This window comes from Triticum aestivum, chromosome 2B (genome assembly GCF_018294505.1).
Source record: "Triticum aestivum cultivar Chinese Spring chromosome 2B, IWGSC CS RefSeq v2.1, whole genome shotgun sequence".
NCBI classification, from domain to species: domain Eukaryota; kingdom Viridiplantae; phylum Streptophyta; class Magnoliopsida; order Poales; family Poaceae; genus Triticum; species Triticum aestivum.
This window is the reverse complement of record NC_057798.1, coordinates 491,264,830-491,282,917: the sequence shown is the minus strand read 5'-3', so window position 1 is coordinate 491,282,917 and position 18,088 is coordinate 491,264,830. Positions and strand designations below refer to the sequence as shown.

Genomic DNA, 18,088 nt, shown 5'->3' with positions numbered 1-18,088 from the left:
CCGAACGGACTCCAGATCAGCCCTCCCAAGAGAGATTAGGGCTTGGCGGTAGCTCCGTATCGTAAAACGTGATGAAACTTTCTCTCTGATTTTTTCTCCACGAGACGGAATACATAGAGTTGGAGTTGAGGTCGGCGGAGTTGCAGGGGGCCCACGAGACAGGGGGCGCGCCCAGAGGGGATGGGCGCGCCCCCCACCCTCATGGACAGGGTGTGGGCCCCCTGGTCTTCATCTTTTGCCAGTATTTTTTTATTTTCTGAAACTTGTCTCCGAGGATTTTCAGGTCATTCCGAGAACTTTTGTTTTCTACACATGAAACAACATCATGGTAATTCTGCTGAAAACAGCGTCAGTCCGGGTTAGTTTCATTCAAATCATGCAAGTTAGAGTCCAAAACAAGGGCAAAAGTGTTTGGAAAAGTAGATACGTTGGAGACGTATCAGAGGGGAAAGGGAGGAAGATACCTCGGGGACGACGGTGACAGCGGTGGGCAAGGGAAAAGGCGGCGGCGGGCAACATCGCCAGGAGATGGAGATGCAGCGGAGTGAAGAAGTGAGAGTGAGGAGGAAAGGAACGACCGGGAGAGGATAAGTGAAGCTTAGTAGTAGCGCGGGGTCTAGGCCCGCGCTATTGTTAATGTAGCTACCTGTAGTGCCTGTCTGGTGGCCGACACTGCTGATATGCGGGGCCCACTAGCTGGCCCATGTATAAATAGGAGCAGCGTAGGATACAAGGCCCGCGCTGCTAATATGTCCTGCGCGGGAGTACCATTGGGCCCTCTTAGTAGTAGTGTGGGGTTGGCAAGCCCGCGCTGCTACTACTGGTTACGTGTAGCGCTACGTTTAGCCCCGCGCTACTACTAAGTAACAGTACCACAGGTTGCTTACCCATCGCTGTTGTTAAGCGTCTACCTGTAGGTTATTCCTAGTAGTGCAAGCTTCGTGCCTGGCCTGGATCTCCTCCAGCATTTGGAGCCACCGCTCCAGAATGAGCATGACGTAAGTTGTAATCCGGCGCCTTGGCAGGGCTAGCAGCGGACATATTGGAAGTGGCAACGATGGAGGCGATGGAGAGGGAAGAAATGGGGGCGGGCTAGGGCTAGGTTACCATCGTCCGAGTAAAATAGCCGGACTAGCCGGACTTGGTTCCTCTCAGGTGGCATGCCGGAGCAGCGCCACGAGGCACAATGGATGTCCTCGGCAAGGAATGAAGGAGGTGCCCGCCGGGCCGCTGATTTATGCGTTTGGTCGCGTGGGTCCTTGCGATCAGTCCTATGTGCCGGGCGCGTTCCGATGTCCCCATATCCTTCCTACATAAGGGCTGGGAGCGCCGGTCAGTTTGGCCATTTGGACCCAATTTGATTGGTTTGGTTGGGTTTCACTTTTGAGTCCGGACAGTTCGCCCAGGCGTTTGGAGCGGATTTGGGGGCTCGTTGTAGATTATTTGAGGGCTCCGATTGTAGATGCTTCAAGTCCGTTTGGATGTACTGCAAACAGTAGCCAAAGACTATAGTATTGGTAGCGAGTTAATGCGTCAAGTCACTGCTGCAGCTCCCCATGGAATCATGTTGCTGTGATCTACCTTGTCTCAATAACAGCGCTAGTCAGATATACCAGGCTAGAGGACCAGTACTGACCGGGTTCCACGATATAACTGCCGTACCTATAATCATAGAGGACCCGGCCAAAATCAATATGCATTGCCCTGGCATACACGCTACATTGTACTACGTGGCGTATTAGCAACAGTAGCTGCCTAATTAACGACAGGATATGCATCAAAATTACTAGTACTTCAGTGGTTACTATAGTGTCAAAGACGCCTTATATTATGAGACGGGGGGAGTATTTCTTAGGCGAATTGTTAGTGTCATCGATCATCACCGTCCATTCGTCGATCCGACTGTCATGGGCGTACGTGCATCCGGTTCAAGTGTAGTAGGCTGTAGCACCGCAGCCTAGATGATTGAGCAGTACTGTGGCAGCAGCAACAGCGGTAGTAATAGCATGCGCAGCTGCTGGGAGTTAGAGCAGTGATGGCGCCAGCTCAGTGGCAGATTGACCCGAGTTATTGTAAGGCGGCCAACGTGCAGCGAGGCAAGAGGTAGAGAGAGGAACGAACATGAGCTAGTTGACCGCGAGGATTTATACTACGCATCCATGATCGATCGATCCGATTCCTCCCCCCACCTCGTGCAGATGCATTCGTTCATCATCTCGATGAGCGCCATCTGATTGACTCTGACCTCCAATCACACCCGCTCCCGCGCGCCACCACCCTCGTCGCCATCTACTCCTCCGTCGACCCACTCATCGCGTCAAGCACAGGCGCCTGCGCGCGCTGCTTCTTGGCGCGTCCGGCATGGGTAGCTGCGTGAGCAAGAAGGCCGCCCGCGGCAGTGCCGAGGCCAAGGTGGCGCCGCCGCTCCCGCCGGAGAAGGATAATGCCTTGGCTCCGCCACCACCACCACCCGTGGTGGTGGAGGAGGAGGTCAAGGAGGTGTTGTCGGAGACGGCAGTGCGGCGGACAAGCCCGCCGGAGCCGGAGCCGCAGCCTGAGTCTCAGCCTGAGCCTGAGCACGAGAAGGAGAAGATGGTGCAGGAACACGAGGAAGGCGATGCTTCCGATAGCGTGTCGGTGGGTTCCTCCGTGGTGGACAAGGCGATGGTGAAGGCCGGAAGAGAGCAGGAAGTGGAGAAGAGGACGGTGGACGTGCCGGAGAAGGGGAGGGCCAGGAGGATGGAACCGGAGCAGAAGAAGAAATGCAAGGACGCCGGCAACGGCAGGGCGCGGTCGCCGTCCCCTGCGGCGAAGCAGAGGAGGCCGGGGACCATTGTCAGCGAGCAGCCGGTGCCGCCGCGGCCGCGGCGAGAGTCGCCTGCGGTGGTGTCCGGCATCGGGTGCCGCAGTGGCAGATTCTCCCCTTCCGCAGCGAGGAGGGCCGCCGAGAGCGCCGTCAGACGGAGCTACTCCGCAAGGGAAGCCGACATGGCGCTGCCGTCGTCTGCCAAACGCTCCCTCAACACAAACATCAACGGTAACGGAGGGGGTGGCGTCAGGCGGGACCCTGGCGAGCATTCCGGCAGGAGGTCAGATTCCCCGTCTAGGCGCCCGCCGGCCTCTCCGGCAGCAAACGGCACTATTAGCCGGCAATCGAGCGCCACCCGGAAGGCTCCGAAGGAGAACACCAGTTCCGAGAAAACCAAGCAGCAATGCGGCCGTGGACGGGCCCCGATGGAGGTTGGAGATGAACTCGACGAGGCACCATTGGCAGGAAAAGAGCGCAGGGAGGCGGCGGACGCCGCGATGGGCCAGAACCCCTCGGTGGCTATGGAGTGCTTTATCTTCCTTTAGTACTCTTTCCATGGATTACTTGTTCATTTCTTTTCTCTCGCCACTATGCCACTCTCACTAGTTGCCGTGTGATTTCTTGGCCATTATTAATTATCGGGAATTATCAGTTACTCCTACTTATTAGTATGTTAGATTTTGAGCCTTGGTCAAGTAAAATCCTCGAACTAGTGAATGGAGTTCCATGTCAGGAGCTTGGAGGTTATATACCACGTCGTCTGGACAAGCGACACGGGAGACGATCTGGATCCAGTTTCTCTACGACCCCCCTCTCCGATCTTCCTTCCTCAACGGTGCCGTCAAGTAAAGCCCGGGTGGCCGCGGTTGTACGTACTGCTAAGGCTTTGTTCGGTTGTAGTGGAAATAAACCTCTAGTGGATTTAACCCTCTAGAGGATTAGGTGACCCCCGCTTGACACCAAAACCACTCGGGGGCCAAATCCCTGCCACTATGCAATCCAAGCGTCAGGTTGAATCTGTTCAGAGGTCGTCAGGCTGAATCTGATGAAGGTGTCGGGCTGGATGGTTCCAGAGGAACTTGAAGCCGTATTCGATACCCTGCAGATCTTGTTCCTAGATTCAGCAGTTCGGCCTTGTTTAGTTACAGGATCACGAGGCTAAGAATTCAATCTTCACACTTCAAGATTCAGGATCCAAACCAAGAACTCATTATCCAAGAACCAGACATTAGAGGAGGAGCACGGGCTTACCGGTCCACCATTGGGGTAGAAGCACGCCTGCTATAAGGTCGTTGTGGACTTGTGGTCGCCAGAAAGATCGCGGCGCCGCTGCTCCGGTCGCCGGCGAGCTCACGCCATCGCTGCTCCGATCGCCGGCGAGCTCGTGCTGCCGCTGCGGTTGGATGAGGTGCCACCGGTTGGCCAGGGGAGAGGAAGAGGAAGGGGAGGGGGAAGCACCGCCGCGATCTCCTCCAGTAGCGCTGTCGCTGTCCCTCTGACTCCGGCGCTGGAGCCACCACACAATCGAAAGAGGAAGAGAGGGTTGGGGCGAGAGAGAGAGAGAGAGAGAGAGAGAGAGAGAGAGAAAGAGAGAGAGAGAGAGAGAGAGAGAGAGAGAGAGAGAGAGAGGACTCGAGCGGGGGTTTCTTCCACGGGGTGGGAGGAGAGGGTTACTTCCCGGTGGTTTCCGCGTGGTTTAGGAGAGGTTTGAGCGGGATTTTATACAGGCCGGTGCTAACCGAAGGAACGCGGAGGGCAGAACGGGATTGAACCCCGGTCGGGCGAAACCCACGCGGATCGGGGGGATTGGCGCTCAATCCCGGCATGGTCGGGCCTAACCGAACATAGCCTAAGGAGGAGGAGCAGCAGCAAAAACAACAACAAGCAGCAGTGCTACTTCCGTCCGGGTTTAGACTAGCCATAGTGGTAGTAACTTAGCAGTAACATAGATTCCAACTCAGCAGATTTGCATACATGGCAATGATTTAATGAGGAGAGAGAGTATAGCAGTAACAAGCTGGTTACCGTAACTTCGCGCTTGGTCCCACAATTCTTAATGCAAATCGATCCATTGCGGTGTCCCCATCGCGAAGGAAAATTCCCCACCGCTCCATCCTCTTCCTCCCTGCCGCCTCCATCCTCTCCCTCCCTGCCGCCTCCATCTCCCTCGCCCCACTCTCCGTCTCGCCACCCGGCGGCAGCTCTGGCCGGCGACGCGAGGCCACCTGAATCATGGCCAAGTCTGGTGCCCGTAAGGAGGCGGCGCCAGTCCGGTCATCGGCGACCTCGCCGCCGCAGCAGCACATCCCCGGCGCCCCGACAAGCTCATGCGCCAACCGCTGGCCGCAGCAACTCTTCTACCCCGGCGCTCCGACGAGCTCGTCCGCCAGCCCCTTCACACCACCGTACATGTACGTCCCTCTCATGGAATCCTCTGCTGCAAACCCTACATGGTATAAAAATTTCTGCTTTTAATTCAATCTTCACCAATTGCAATTCCTTTAGCTTGAATACCCGATTCAGCGTGTGTAGGTCTTCAGGGAATTTCTGTACTGCCAAGTCTTTACTCACATCTAAGTCTGAATTTCTAAGTCTGATTCAGCGTGTGTAGGTGTGGCCTGAATTGCCAAAACCGTGAGCTTCAGTTGACATCCTTTTGCTTTTGCTTTCTTCATTGAACAAGTGATATATCACATCGAGACACTAGTTAGGACATGCTTTTTGAACAAAGGATTGATTATGCTTCATATATAGCAGGAACAGTAGGATTATCCTACTGCAGTTTTATTAAGATGTGTTCTGTGTTAAGTCTATCTCTTACAGTAGCCTAAAAAATATCTTGTTTAAGTCTGTTTCTGACCAAATCCAATTGCATACCTCATGAATTTGTCTAGTGCGCTTGATAATTTAATATTTATAATACTTCTGTTAGAGAGATGATGTGTTGTACAAAATTTCATTGCTACTGTACTATGCTCTTGACCGTGATGGACTATCTCCATTGCAGAAATGCACATCAGCTATTCGCCAATTGGCATATGGTACTCCGGCGGACGCTCTCGATGAGTACTTGAAGATTGCCGAGTGCACATCAATTAAGTGCTTAAAGTTGTTCGTCAAAGGCGTGATTCATATATTTTGTGATGAGTATATGCGGAAACCCAATGTCAACGATGTGCAACGCTTACTTGATATTGGAGAGAGTCGTGGGTTTCCTGGCATGTTAGGAAGCCTCGACTGTATGCACTGGCGTTGGGACAAATGTCACATGGAGTGGAAGGGACAATTCACCAGTGGGTATAAAGGCGTCCCTACTCTTATTCTAGAGGCGGTTGCTTCTCAGGATCTTTGGATATGGCATGCATTTTTTGGTGTTGCTGGATCCAACAACGACATCAACGTGCTTAATCAGTCGATGTTGTTCCTTGAGCAACTGAAAGGGCAAGCTCCTCGAGTGAACTATAATGTCAACGAGAAGGAATATCAACTTGGTTATTACCTTGTAGATGGAATATACCCAGAGTGGGCAGCATTCGTGAAGTCGATACCGATGGCTCAAACAGAAAAATAGAGGTTGTTTGCTAAACATCAAGAAGGTGCAAGGAAGGATGTGGAACGTGCATTTGGTGTGCTCCAGGCGCGATGGTCTATTTTACGGCGCCCGACACGTTTATATGACCGGGGCGATCTCCATCATATTATGTTAGCCTGCATCATTCTACACAACATGATAGTTGTCACGCCCAATATGCGACCCTATCCAAAAGGAACTCGAAGGTCCCACCAAGGATGGACCCGCATATTGAAACGCTTTTGTAAGGTGGATATCATTACATCAACATTACATAATATATGGGGATACATACATAAGGCATACAATGCCACATGAATACAACATCATCATACATAAGATCATCATCCGACTACGGATGAAACACAAACAGAAACTCAAACGACATCCACCCTTCTAGCCCAGGCTGCCGACCTGGAACCTATCCCCTGATCGAAGAAGAAGCAGAAGAAGAACTCAACGCAAGCAAGCATCGCTCTCGCGTCATGATCATCGCATGAACCTGTACCTGCAACTGATGTTGTAGTAATCTATGAGCCACGATGACTCATCAATCCCATTACCATGGATATCAAGACTAGCAAAGCTTAAATGGAAAGGAAGGGGTAAAGTGGTGAGGCTGCAGCAGCGACTAAGCATATATGGTGGCTAACATACACAAATAAGAGCGAGGAGAGAGCAAGAGGAACGGTCGTGAAGCAATGATCAAGAAGTGATCCTGAACTCCTACTTACGTCAAACATAACCCAGAAACCGTGTTCACTTCCCGGACTCCGCCGAAAAGAGACCATCACGGCTACACACATGGTCTGGTGTCAAGTTATCTACAACCGGACATTAACAAATTCTCATCTGCCTATAACCGCAGGCACGGCTTTCGAAAGATTATACCCTGCAGGGGTGTCCCAACTTAGCCCATGACAAGCTCTCGCGATCAACAAAGGAATAGACCTTCTCCCAGGAAGACCCGATCAGACTCGGAATCCCGGTTTACAAGACATTTCGACAATGGTAAAACAAGACCAGCAAAGCCGCCCGATGCGCTGACAATCCCGATAGGAGCTGCACATATCTCGTTCTTAGGGCAACACCGGATAAGAGAAGCGTACAGGAACCGACGTAACCCAAGTTGCCAAGGGATGGCCCCGCACGGTGCTCTAGTTTGGACCAACACTTAGACAAGCACTGGCCCGGGGGGGCTATAATAAAGATGACCCTCGAGAGAGCGACTCCCAAGGGAAAAGTAGGTGGTGGTGAGGCAAATGGTAAAACCAAGGTTGGGCCTTGCTGGAAGAGTTTTATTCAAAGCGAACTGTCAAGGGGGTCCCATAAATCACCCGACTGCGTAAGGAACGCAAAATCCGGGAACATAACACCGGTATGACGGAAACTAGAGCGGCAAGAGTGGAACAAAACACCAGGCAAAAGGCCGAGTCTTCCACCCTTTACCAAGTATATAGATGCATTAATAAATATAAGAGATATTGTGATATCCCAACCAAAATCCTCCACCATGGAGAAATCTTCAACTTCACCTGCAACTAGCAACGCTATAAGAGGGGCTGAGCAAAAGTGGTAACATAGCCAAACAATGATTTGCATAGGAAAGGTGTCAAAGGTTAGAGGTTCATGGCAATTTGGGATGGCTTGATAAACAGGTGATAGGTAGCGCAACATAGCGATAGCACGAAGCAACTAGCATAGCAATGATAGTATTGAGATCCAGGGTAGCGGTCATCTTGCCTGAAATCCCGCTAGGAAGAAGAACAAGTCCATGAAGAATATGAAGCCGCAAAGACGAACCAAGCGTAGACGAACGAATCCTCACGATCGCAACGAAACAGGAACTAACAAGAAGAGGCACACAACATGGTAAACACACCACACATGAACAAGGCATGATGCACAACCAAGTATGATGCATGACAAAGCTACGCGAAGCTACTCATGGCAAGGGATGATGCAAACAAGAGCAACACATCAAGGCAAGTTTAAATGAGGCCGGGAACAACATATAACAATTCCGGTAAGTCCTCATATGCATATTTCAAAATTGGTCCAGATCTGAATAAACCTTATGTTCAAGTAATTAAACATCAAGTTAAGATGCACAAGGATGATCTACACGAGATTCTAGTCAAGTTACATATAAAGTTCATTTAGATTTGGAGCTACGGCCTAGAAGATATGAGCAAAACAAGTCAAACATGGCATTGATGCAAAATGCACCCAAACATCAAGCAAACACCTCAAAACAAGGATGCAACATGATAATATGAAGCTACATGCAAAATCAAGCAAGTTTCATATAGAGTACACTCAAAACGGAGCAACGGTTCAACACACACACACATGAAACAAGTTTAAACGACAAGCTGTCCAAAACAGCAACTAGGCATATTGCAAGCACCAAAACAATATGCTACAGGACCTCAACAAGAAAACAAAAGGCATGGGCATGATGTACAGGTAAAGCATAACAAAACATGAACACTGAACTATCTCCAGAAATCACTAGAACATGCTCAAACACACATGGTAAGATTGCAAGTTATAACAATTTCAGACTTTGCAGAAAATAACATCACGATGCAATGTTTAGAGCTATCAAACAACATGTTACAGGAACTTATCATGGCAAACAAAGGCATGGCATGAATCTACTAAATGCATAGATCAAAAGTCCCGTACTGACCATAAGCCAAAAAGGATCAGAAAATATGATGGCACCCACGTAAACATGGCAAGTTATTAAACAGATTCCAAAATGGCAGAAACAGAATTATGAAGGCATGTAAATGAGCTTGTGCAATTCTCTACAGAGAAATACATGGCATGGCAAGGCAACCAACAGTAATAAGACATGTTTGTCAAGCTAAGCATGGCAATATTAAGGTCATAGGGTGCATGGATCACTAGGAAAACACATGGAAACAACTGAACTTAATGTTAACAGGCTGGCAACAACATTATGAAGCAACTTTGGAGCAAGATATAAACAAGCTACAGCAACCTATAAATGCAACCAGTGGCATGGATAGATATATGATGACATGTAGATCAAAACATGTTTATAGAACATCTCCAGATTATGAATAGAATGATTAGTAGCAACATGTTTATATAGCATCACGAAATAATAGATTCAGCCTAGCAAAACAGTAACATCATGTACACTACTTAACAAGCTTGATTCACTCACCACAAGTCATTGCATGACAAGATAAGCATAGCATCATCAAGAATACATGTTTGTGAAACAAACCAAGGCAAGAACAAGTCCATAGCATGCAAGGATCAACTACAACAACCTTGGCCAAATTGAATAACAAATAATCTGCCAGGAAACATTTTGAAGCAAAAGTAGAGCACTCAAATGACATGCTAAACTACTACATAATTGCAACCAAGGGCATGAATGGATATACAATAACCTATTGTTCAAAACATCCTTACTGAAGTATCTCAAAATATGCATGGATCTCTCTGTAACATCATGTTTACATGGCATCAAAATTACAGCAGAACAGGGACTAAAATCAGCAATATCACGAAGCCTAGTTTGCATGTTTGTGCTAGTCACCACATTGATCAAAAAAATGCATGGCATACAGCAATGTAAAGAAGACATAGCATAGACCAAAACACATGTAGACATCAACCTCATAGGATGCACACATCAATCATGGCAAAAATGACAAAAGAGCTCGTTCTGATAACAGACAGCAGAAAACATTATGAAGCACTCTTACAACAATGATTCAGGCATCTAGATGACCTCAATGAATATGATGCAATGGAATGAAATGATGTCCTCGTTGAGGCGAACAATTTGACATATTACACGCACAAAATGGAACTACGGACGCAGAGATACAACATGACGAACAGGGCATGCAAATTACACAGAAACGGGGACTTAGTTGTTTTAGCACCTCGGGGAAAAATGGACGGGGTGGTTCCGGGACGAGGAGATCCGGGATCGGGGCGCCGTTTGGAAGGAGGAATGGGTGGATCTCATCCACCCTTCCAGATCTGGCCGGAGAAGAACTCCAGCGAGCTCGGCGAGGACGATGGCGGGCGCCGGTGAGGGGGTTGTTCGCCGGGGACGGGACCGGGCGGCGCGAGCAGCGCGGCCACCGGGAGGCGCGCCGGCGGACGGCGGGAGGAACGGCGAGGCGGCGGCGGGCGGAGGAAGCGGCGGGCGGCGGCCCGACTTCGCCGGAGCGACGGGCGGCGGTGGCCGCGGCTAGGTGCGGGCGGCGCGCGGCCGGGACGGCGGAGGACCAGGGGCAGCGGCGCTCGCCGGGCGACGGCCGGGGCGGCGCGGAGGTGGCCGGACCTGCGGGCGAGGAGGCGGTGGCGGGGACCTGCGGGCGCGGCGGTGCGCCGGCGGCAGGGCGGAGCTCGGTCGCGGGCGGTTCTCCGGCCGGGCGGCGCGTGGAACGGGCCCGGGGCCGCCCGGGGCGGGCTCCCCGTGGGCTCTGCGGGCCGCGGCGGAGGGAGAGACGGGGCGAACATGTGGCGGCGCGCGATTCGTCGGGGCGAGCAGGGCGGACGTGTCCGGCGCGGGATGGACATGTCCGGCGGCGTGGAGGGAGGTTTCTAGGGTTTGGACTGCGGATTTTCGGGGGAGGCCACATATTTATAGATTCTGGGAGCTAGGAGTGTCCAAAAGAGGAGCGGTTTTCGCCCACACGATCGTGACCGAACGACCGAGAGCATGGAGGGGAGTTAGATGGGTTTTGGGCCACTTTGGAGGGGTGTTGGGCTGCAAGACAAAAGAGGCCTTTACGGTTACCCGGTTAACCGTTGGAGTACCAAACGACCTCCAAATGGCACGAAACTTGACAGACGGTCTACCGGTGCTATACCAAGGCCGCTTGGCAAACCTTGGGCCATTCCGAGAACGTTCAACACCCGCTCATGAGGAGAGGCAAGAAGGGGATGCCGGATGACATAGGAGCGCCGGATTACAAAACGGACAACGGGGAAAATGCTCGGATGCATGAGATGAACATGTATGCAAAATGAAATGCACATGATGACATGATAAAATGCAACATGCAAGCAAATGACATGGCAACGACGGCGAATCACTGGCAGGCACCTGGCGCATCGGATCCGGGGCGTTACAATAGTTGAGGATGAAAAAGAAGAGGCGGGGAATATGCTTGATTTGAATGAGGAAGGAGTCTAATCAATTGTTTTCCCATCAGTATTTACTCATGGTGACATGCGAATATTTGCCGAGGTACTTCAAAGAGATGCTAGAATTCGTGATCGTCCGATGCATAAGGCTCTAAAAAATGATTTGATTGAGCATATATGGAGAAAGTTTGGGCGACGATAGATTATATTCGAGACTTGATCCATGTTGGCACTTATTATTGAGTATCAAAGAGCATAAGGCTCTAAACATGTTTTATATATTTTAATTATATTATATTGGCACTTATTATTTATTATGGGTCCATTCAAATTTGTGTTCTTGTATTTATATATGGGTACTGGCAAACAAAATTTCATATTGATACATGCCACATATAGATCACAAAGTTGGAGTACTAGTATAGATCCCACAAAACAATGAATGAAAACCTCAAGTTACTACCTCTATGTTACTACCCACTATGGAGGTAGTAACATAGACTAATAACATAAGAATGTTACTACTCTATGTTACTACCCACTATGGCTAGTCTTATAAGAGTCACTGACCAAATCTCTAGTATCAAGGCATATGTGGCAGCCTTGCATGCTGGATATTTATTGTGGGAGGCTCGCATGTGAGAAAAGGTGGGGCTTTTCTTCAAAGATCGAAGCATTACTTAATTATTAAAAAGACAGATGCTTTGGTAGTAGAGATTTGGTCAGTGGGTCTATAAACCCAGACGGAGGTAGTATCTTGCATGCGGATGCAGTGTACTAGTAAATCCGGACAGAGCAGTTTGGCCAAACGACCCTCTATACCCGCACGGAGGTAGCAATACTCAAGATGCGGCAGCGGCCATGACTGGGTAAGGACTACCATACCATACTTGGGTAGCACTGCTGTTGGAAATATGCCCTAGAGGCAATAATAAATTGGTCATTATCATATTTTCTTGTTCAGGATAATCATTTATTATCCATGCTAGAATTGTATTGATCGGAAACTCAAATACATGTGTGGATACATAGACAACAACGTGTCCCTAGTGAGCCTCTACCGGACTAGCTCATTGATCAAAGATGGCTGTTGGGGATATGACTACTGGGTTAAACCGCCCAGGAGGGGCCGGATTACACTCACAAGGAGTCCTGTACAAGAGCCCGTGAAGATGAAGGCTATGGCGCTTTAACTATGAAGACTTAGAGGCCCAGAGCCCAATGGCGGATTAGGGCCCATGATAGTAAGCCGCCATAGAGGTATAACTTGTATTGTAAGTCAGGAAAAGGAGAAACCAAGTCGGACACTTGTATGAGCCGACTGTCGGTGTCAAAACCGGCGGATCTCGGGTAGGGGGTCCCGATCTGTGCGTCTTAGGCTGATGGTAACAGGAAGCAAGGGACACAATGTTTACCCAGGTTCGGGCCATCTCGATGGAGGTAAAACCCTACTTCGTGCTTGATTAATATTGAAGATATGTGGAATACAAGAGTAGATCTACCACGAGATCGTAAAGGCTAAACCCTATGAGCTAGCCTATGATGGTATGATTGTAATTGTGATCGGCCTTCTAAGGACCATGCTCTCCGGTTTATATAGACACCGGAGATCTAGGTTTATATGGAGTGGGTTACAAGGAAGGAAACATAATATCCGGATTGCCAAGCTTGTCTTCCACGCAAAGGAGAGTCCCATCCGGACACGAGCCGAAGTCTTGAGTCTTGTATCTTGACGCTTCTATAGTCCGGACGATGTATATAGTCCGGCTGTCCGGATACCCCCTTATCCAGGACTCGCTCACCGGCCTCGGGATTCTATAGACCGGCCGGGCGTCAACCTGTGTATATATAGGGACGACCCGATGGCAGTTCAGGGACAAGAAACAACAACTCGAGAGATAGGTAAAGCGGATTCGCTCTCTGCTCATCGAGTTCAATCAATCCCACAACAACTGGATCGTAGGCTTTTACCTCACCACAAGGGGCCGAACTAGTATAAACTCCCCGTGTCCTTTGTTCCGGTTTAACCCCTTCAAGCTAATCTCGTTGCGATGGCTCCACGACTAAGTCCTTTTGTTAGGACATCTGACATGATATTTCCACGACAGTTGGCGCCCACCGTTAGATGCCCAAGCACAGAGGATTCAGGCCAAGAATTACCGGCTATTAATGGATCAGAATGCGTCAAATGATGTATTGAGGAGGAGGAATCAATCTCATCTGCCGACGGATTACAATGCGATGAATCTCTTCAGTACACCAGGAGCAGGGACCAGCAATCTGGCAGTGATAAATCGGACTGCAGCGCCAAGGACCGGAACGCCGGATCAGCCACGGATGATGGGCCCGACTCGACGAACAGATAACCCGCCGCAGTACACAACACCCCCGCCGGGTCACTTATCCAGCCCTTTGGATAACATGATCGCTGCCGCATCTCGGTTGGCAGCTATTCTGATGGAGGGTGAGTCGCCAGCAGCGGTTGAGACACGGCGGGCCAGGGATCTTCTTCAGACTGCCATGGTACAGCAGTAGGCTTATTCATACAACCGAGATAGGATTCATTCAACCCCTTGCCCGAGCAAGAGCTACAGCAGGCATATGGATGAACCGGCTGTGTCAAGCAGTGCACGGAACCGTGATGCCCCTAGAGGGCCTAATCCGGCGCGCGGTGGTGCAAATGCTCAGGACGTGGCGGATAATGGTAGAGCATGAAGGGAGGCCGCATTAGCAGCGCAGTACGCGAGTCATCATCAACCCGCCCCGGTTGAACCAACGACGTCAGTAGAAAGAGGACTTGCCTTCAGCTCCTGGGGAGTGCCGTGTCTCACCCCGGCTCTACGCAATGTGCGGTTACCCAAGGATTTCAAGGGCCCGCGTAAGGTGCCTAACTACACCACCGATATACCCCCTGAGTCATGGGTAGAGAGCTGCGAGATGGCTATGGAGATGATGGAAGTAGATGAAGCGGCATGTGCAAAATACTTTACCATGATGTTGGAAGGAACAGCTCGCAGTTGGTTAAAGAGCCTGCCCGCTAACTCCATCGGGTCATGGGACCAATTGAAGGCCCTCTTTATAGCAAACTTCAAGGATACGTGCAAACAACCCATGTCCATCGTGGATCTGGCTGCTTGTGTTCAAGGAGAGAACAAGTCAATAACTCATTGTGGTGCGCCGGGTTTCAGAAATCCTGCATTCATCGGACCGCATCAATGCTGATACAGCGATCGTGACATTGGAGGGTAATTGCCGGTTTAAGTCCCTGAAGATGAAGTTGGGACGGCTCAAGCGCCACTGCAACGACATGGGAACACTCATGGCAGCTCTAGTTAAATATGTTGATTCTGATAATACCAAAGATCCTGATTCTGACGAAGAGAAACCGGAGAAGGGAAAGAAGAATGCCGGTACAAAAGGACAACATAACCAGGCGAGCCACGGGAATAATGGTAAGCGTAAAGCGGATAATTCGGATTTTGTGGCTAACACCAATGTGCAGGGTAATACGCCGCGTCGTAGGGGTAAACCGCCCCAGTGCGATGGAGGCATGAATCTGGAGCGCTTGTTAAACCAGCCCTGCCCAAAGCACGGGATGAAGGAAGTTCCGGCCACGCACCTCTGGAAGGATTGCTTCATTATGAAGGAGTTCAAAAATTCTGATCTCTTCCGGTATGATCAGGGTCCATCTGGCGGTTAAGGTCCAGGATTTCACGGGTCGGGTTACGAAGGTGGCGGTTCAAACTCTAGATTTCAGAATAATCAGGGCAACCAGAACAACCAAGGTGGTCAAAACCAACAGAACAACCAGGCGAATCAGCAGCAATCAGGTTATTAGAGTAACCCAAAGGAGTTGAATGGTGGGCAGTATCATGTTTTTACCACTAGCTTGTGCGAGCGAGATGAGAAGCTTCACAAGAGGGCAATTAATGCTGTTGAACTGGCAGTACCCCGTTACTTGGGTTGGGCCGAGCAGCCCATTACATGGAGCAGAGAGGATCATCCACCCCGGGTTGATAATCCGGGTCATCTGGCTTTGGTGGTGGCACCTCAAGTCGGGGGTTATAAGTTCACTAAGGTCCTCATGGATGGAGGGAGCAGCATCAACATCCTGTATTATGAAACCTTCCGTTGCATGGGATTGACGGATAAGAATCTTAAACCATCGAACACTGTTTTTCACGGTGTAGTACCAGGTAAATCGGCTTATCCAGTTGGCAAGATAGCTTTGGACGTTGTATTTGGTGATGAGCATGATTCCAGGTCAGAAACTTTGACCTTTGAAGTGGTGAAAATCCAAAGCCCATATCACGCCCTGTTTGGCTGGCCGGTTTATGCAAAGTTCATGGCGAGGCCCTGTTATATTTATCTATAGCTCAAAATGCCGGGTCATAAGGGGCCCATCATGGTGCATGGGAGCCGTAAGATCGCTTTGGACTTTGAAGAGGGTGATGCGGCTGATGGTGAGTCGGTTTGCGCAACGGAGGAGCTGAAGTTCTATAAGGACAATATTGATCCGGCTGATATGACTCCTCTGAAGAAGCCCACCATAGAGCATGACCCGACCCTGAAGTTTAAACCGGCTGATGAGACTAAATTGGTTGATTTTGTTCCTGGCGACTCATCTAAACAGTTTATTATCAGCACCACTCTGGATCCGAAATAGGAAAGCGCGCTCATCGAGTTCATCCGTGAGAAATGGGACATCTTTGCATGGAAACCTTCTGATATGCCAGGTGTACCGAGGGAACTCGCTGAGCACAATCTCAATATTGATACAAAGTTTAAACCGGTCAAGCAATTTCTCTGCCGCTTCAATGAAGAAAGGCGCAAGGCTATCGGTGAGGAGGTAGCCCGGCTCTTAGCAACAGGGTTTATAATTAAAGTTTTTCATCCAGAGTGGCTGGCTAATCCGGTGCTAGTGCTTAAGAAAAATGGCACTTGGCGAATGTGTGTGGATTTCACGGACTTGAACAAGGATTGTCCGGCTGATCCTTTTGCTCTCCCTCATATTGATCAGATCATTGATGCTACAACGGGTTGTGAGCGTTTGAGTTTTTTTATGCTTATTTCAGATATCATCAGATCAAGATGGAAGTTAAGGACCAGGAGAAGACAGCCTTCATCACTCCCTTTGGAGCCTTCTATTATGTGTCTATGCCTTTTAGGCTCAAGAGTGCCCAGGCGACTTACCAGCGATGTGTGCAGAATTGTCTTCATACTCAGATCGGGCGCAATGTTCATGCTTATGTGGATGATATTGTGGTAAAATCCAGGAAGAAGGAGACATTGATAGATGACCTCAAGCAGACCTTCGACAATCTTCGGGTTTATAAGATGATGCTCAATCCGGTTAAGTGTGTCTTCAGTGTTCCGATAGGCAAACTCTTGGGTTTTCTAGTATCTAACAGGGGCATTGAGGCTAATCCGGAAAAGATCAAAGCTATTACGTCTCTGGCTAAACTGGCATGTATCAATAATGTTGAACGGCTGGCGGGTCGTATTGCGGCTCTAAGCTGGTTTATCAGCAGATTGGGAGAGAAGGCGATCCCCCTCCATCAAATGTTGAAGAAGACAGACAATTTTGTCTGGAGTGATGCTGCTAATGCGGCGTTTGAGGATTTAAAGAGGCAGTTTGCTGAACCGCCGGTTCTTGCTGCTCCGGTTGATAAGAAGCCGCTGTTGTTATACGTGGCTGCTAATGCCCGGGCTGTCAGTGTAGCCATTGTGGTGGAACGCAAGGAGGCTGGGAAGGAATATACGGTTCAAAGGCCGGTTTATTATATCAGCGAAGTGCTAATTGAGTCAAAGCAAAGATATCCGCATTGGCAGAAGTTGGTGTATGGGGTTTTCATGGCAAGTCAGAAGCTTAAATAGTACTTTCAGGGCCATCCCATCACACTGGTCAGTTCCGCTCCTTTGGGGGATATAATCCAGAACTGGGAGGCAACTGGCCGGGTTGCTAAGTGGGCTATTGAGCATGGACCGGACGGTTTGAAATAAGTGCCTCGCACAGCCATCAAGTCTCAGGCTTTTGTGGATTTCATCAATGACTGGACAGAGTTGCAGGCACCGGAAGACAAATCGAACAGCACATACAGGACTATTCACTTTGATGGGTCCAGACAATTGGAGGGCTCGGGGGCTGGAGTTGTCCTTACTTCCCCTCGAGGTGATAAAACTCGTTATGTTCTCCGCTTAATGTTTCCCTGTACTAACAATGTAGCTGAGTACGAGGCCTTACTCCATGGTCTTCGAGTGGCTAAGGAAATGAACTTAAGCCGGGTATGATGCTTTCAAGACTCCGATCTAGTGGCTCAGCAAGTTTCAGGTACTTGGGATTCCAAGGATCCACTCCTGGCGGCTTACCGACACGAAGTGGATATTGTGGCTGGTTATTTCAAGGCTTATCAGGTTGAGCACATTGATCGGCGCAAGAATGAAGCAGCAGATGTTTTGAGCCGACTGGGATCTCAACGTAAACCGGTACCACCCAATACCTTTCTGGATATCCTGCATAACCCGTCTGTTAAGTTGCCTATAGAGGAGGATTTAGC

At 49.7% G+C, this 18,088-nt stretch overlaps 1 protein-coding gene across 1 annotated transcript; it reads left to right on the top strand.

Moving 5' to 3' along the window:
• The first annotated feature begins 1,999 nt into the window (after window positions 1–1,999).
• Window positions 2,000–3,472, top strand: LOC123045629 (serine/arginine repetitive matrix protein 1). Its single transcript, XM_044468756.1, has one exon. The coding sequence runs from the start codon at window positions 2,362–2,364 to the stop codon at window positions 3,352–3,354; it is 993 nt and encodes a 330-aa protein (XP_044324691.1). The 5' UTR covers window positions 2,000–2,361; the 3' UTR covers window positions 3,355–3,472.
• Window positions 3,473–18,088: the final 14,616 nt, after the last annotated feature.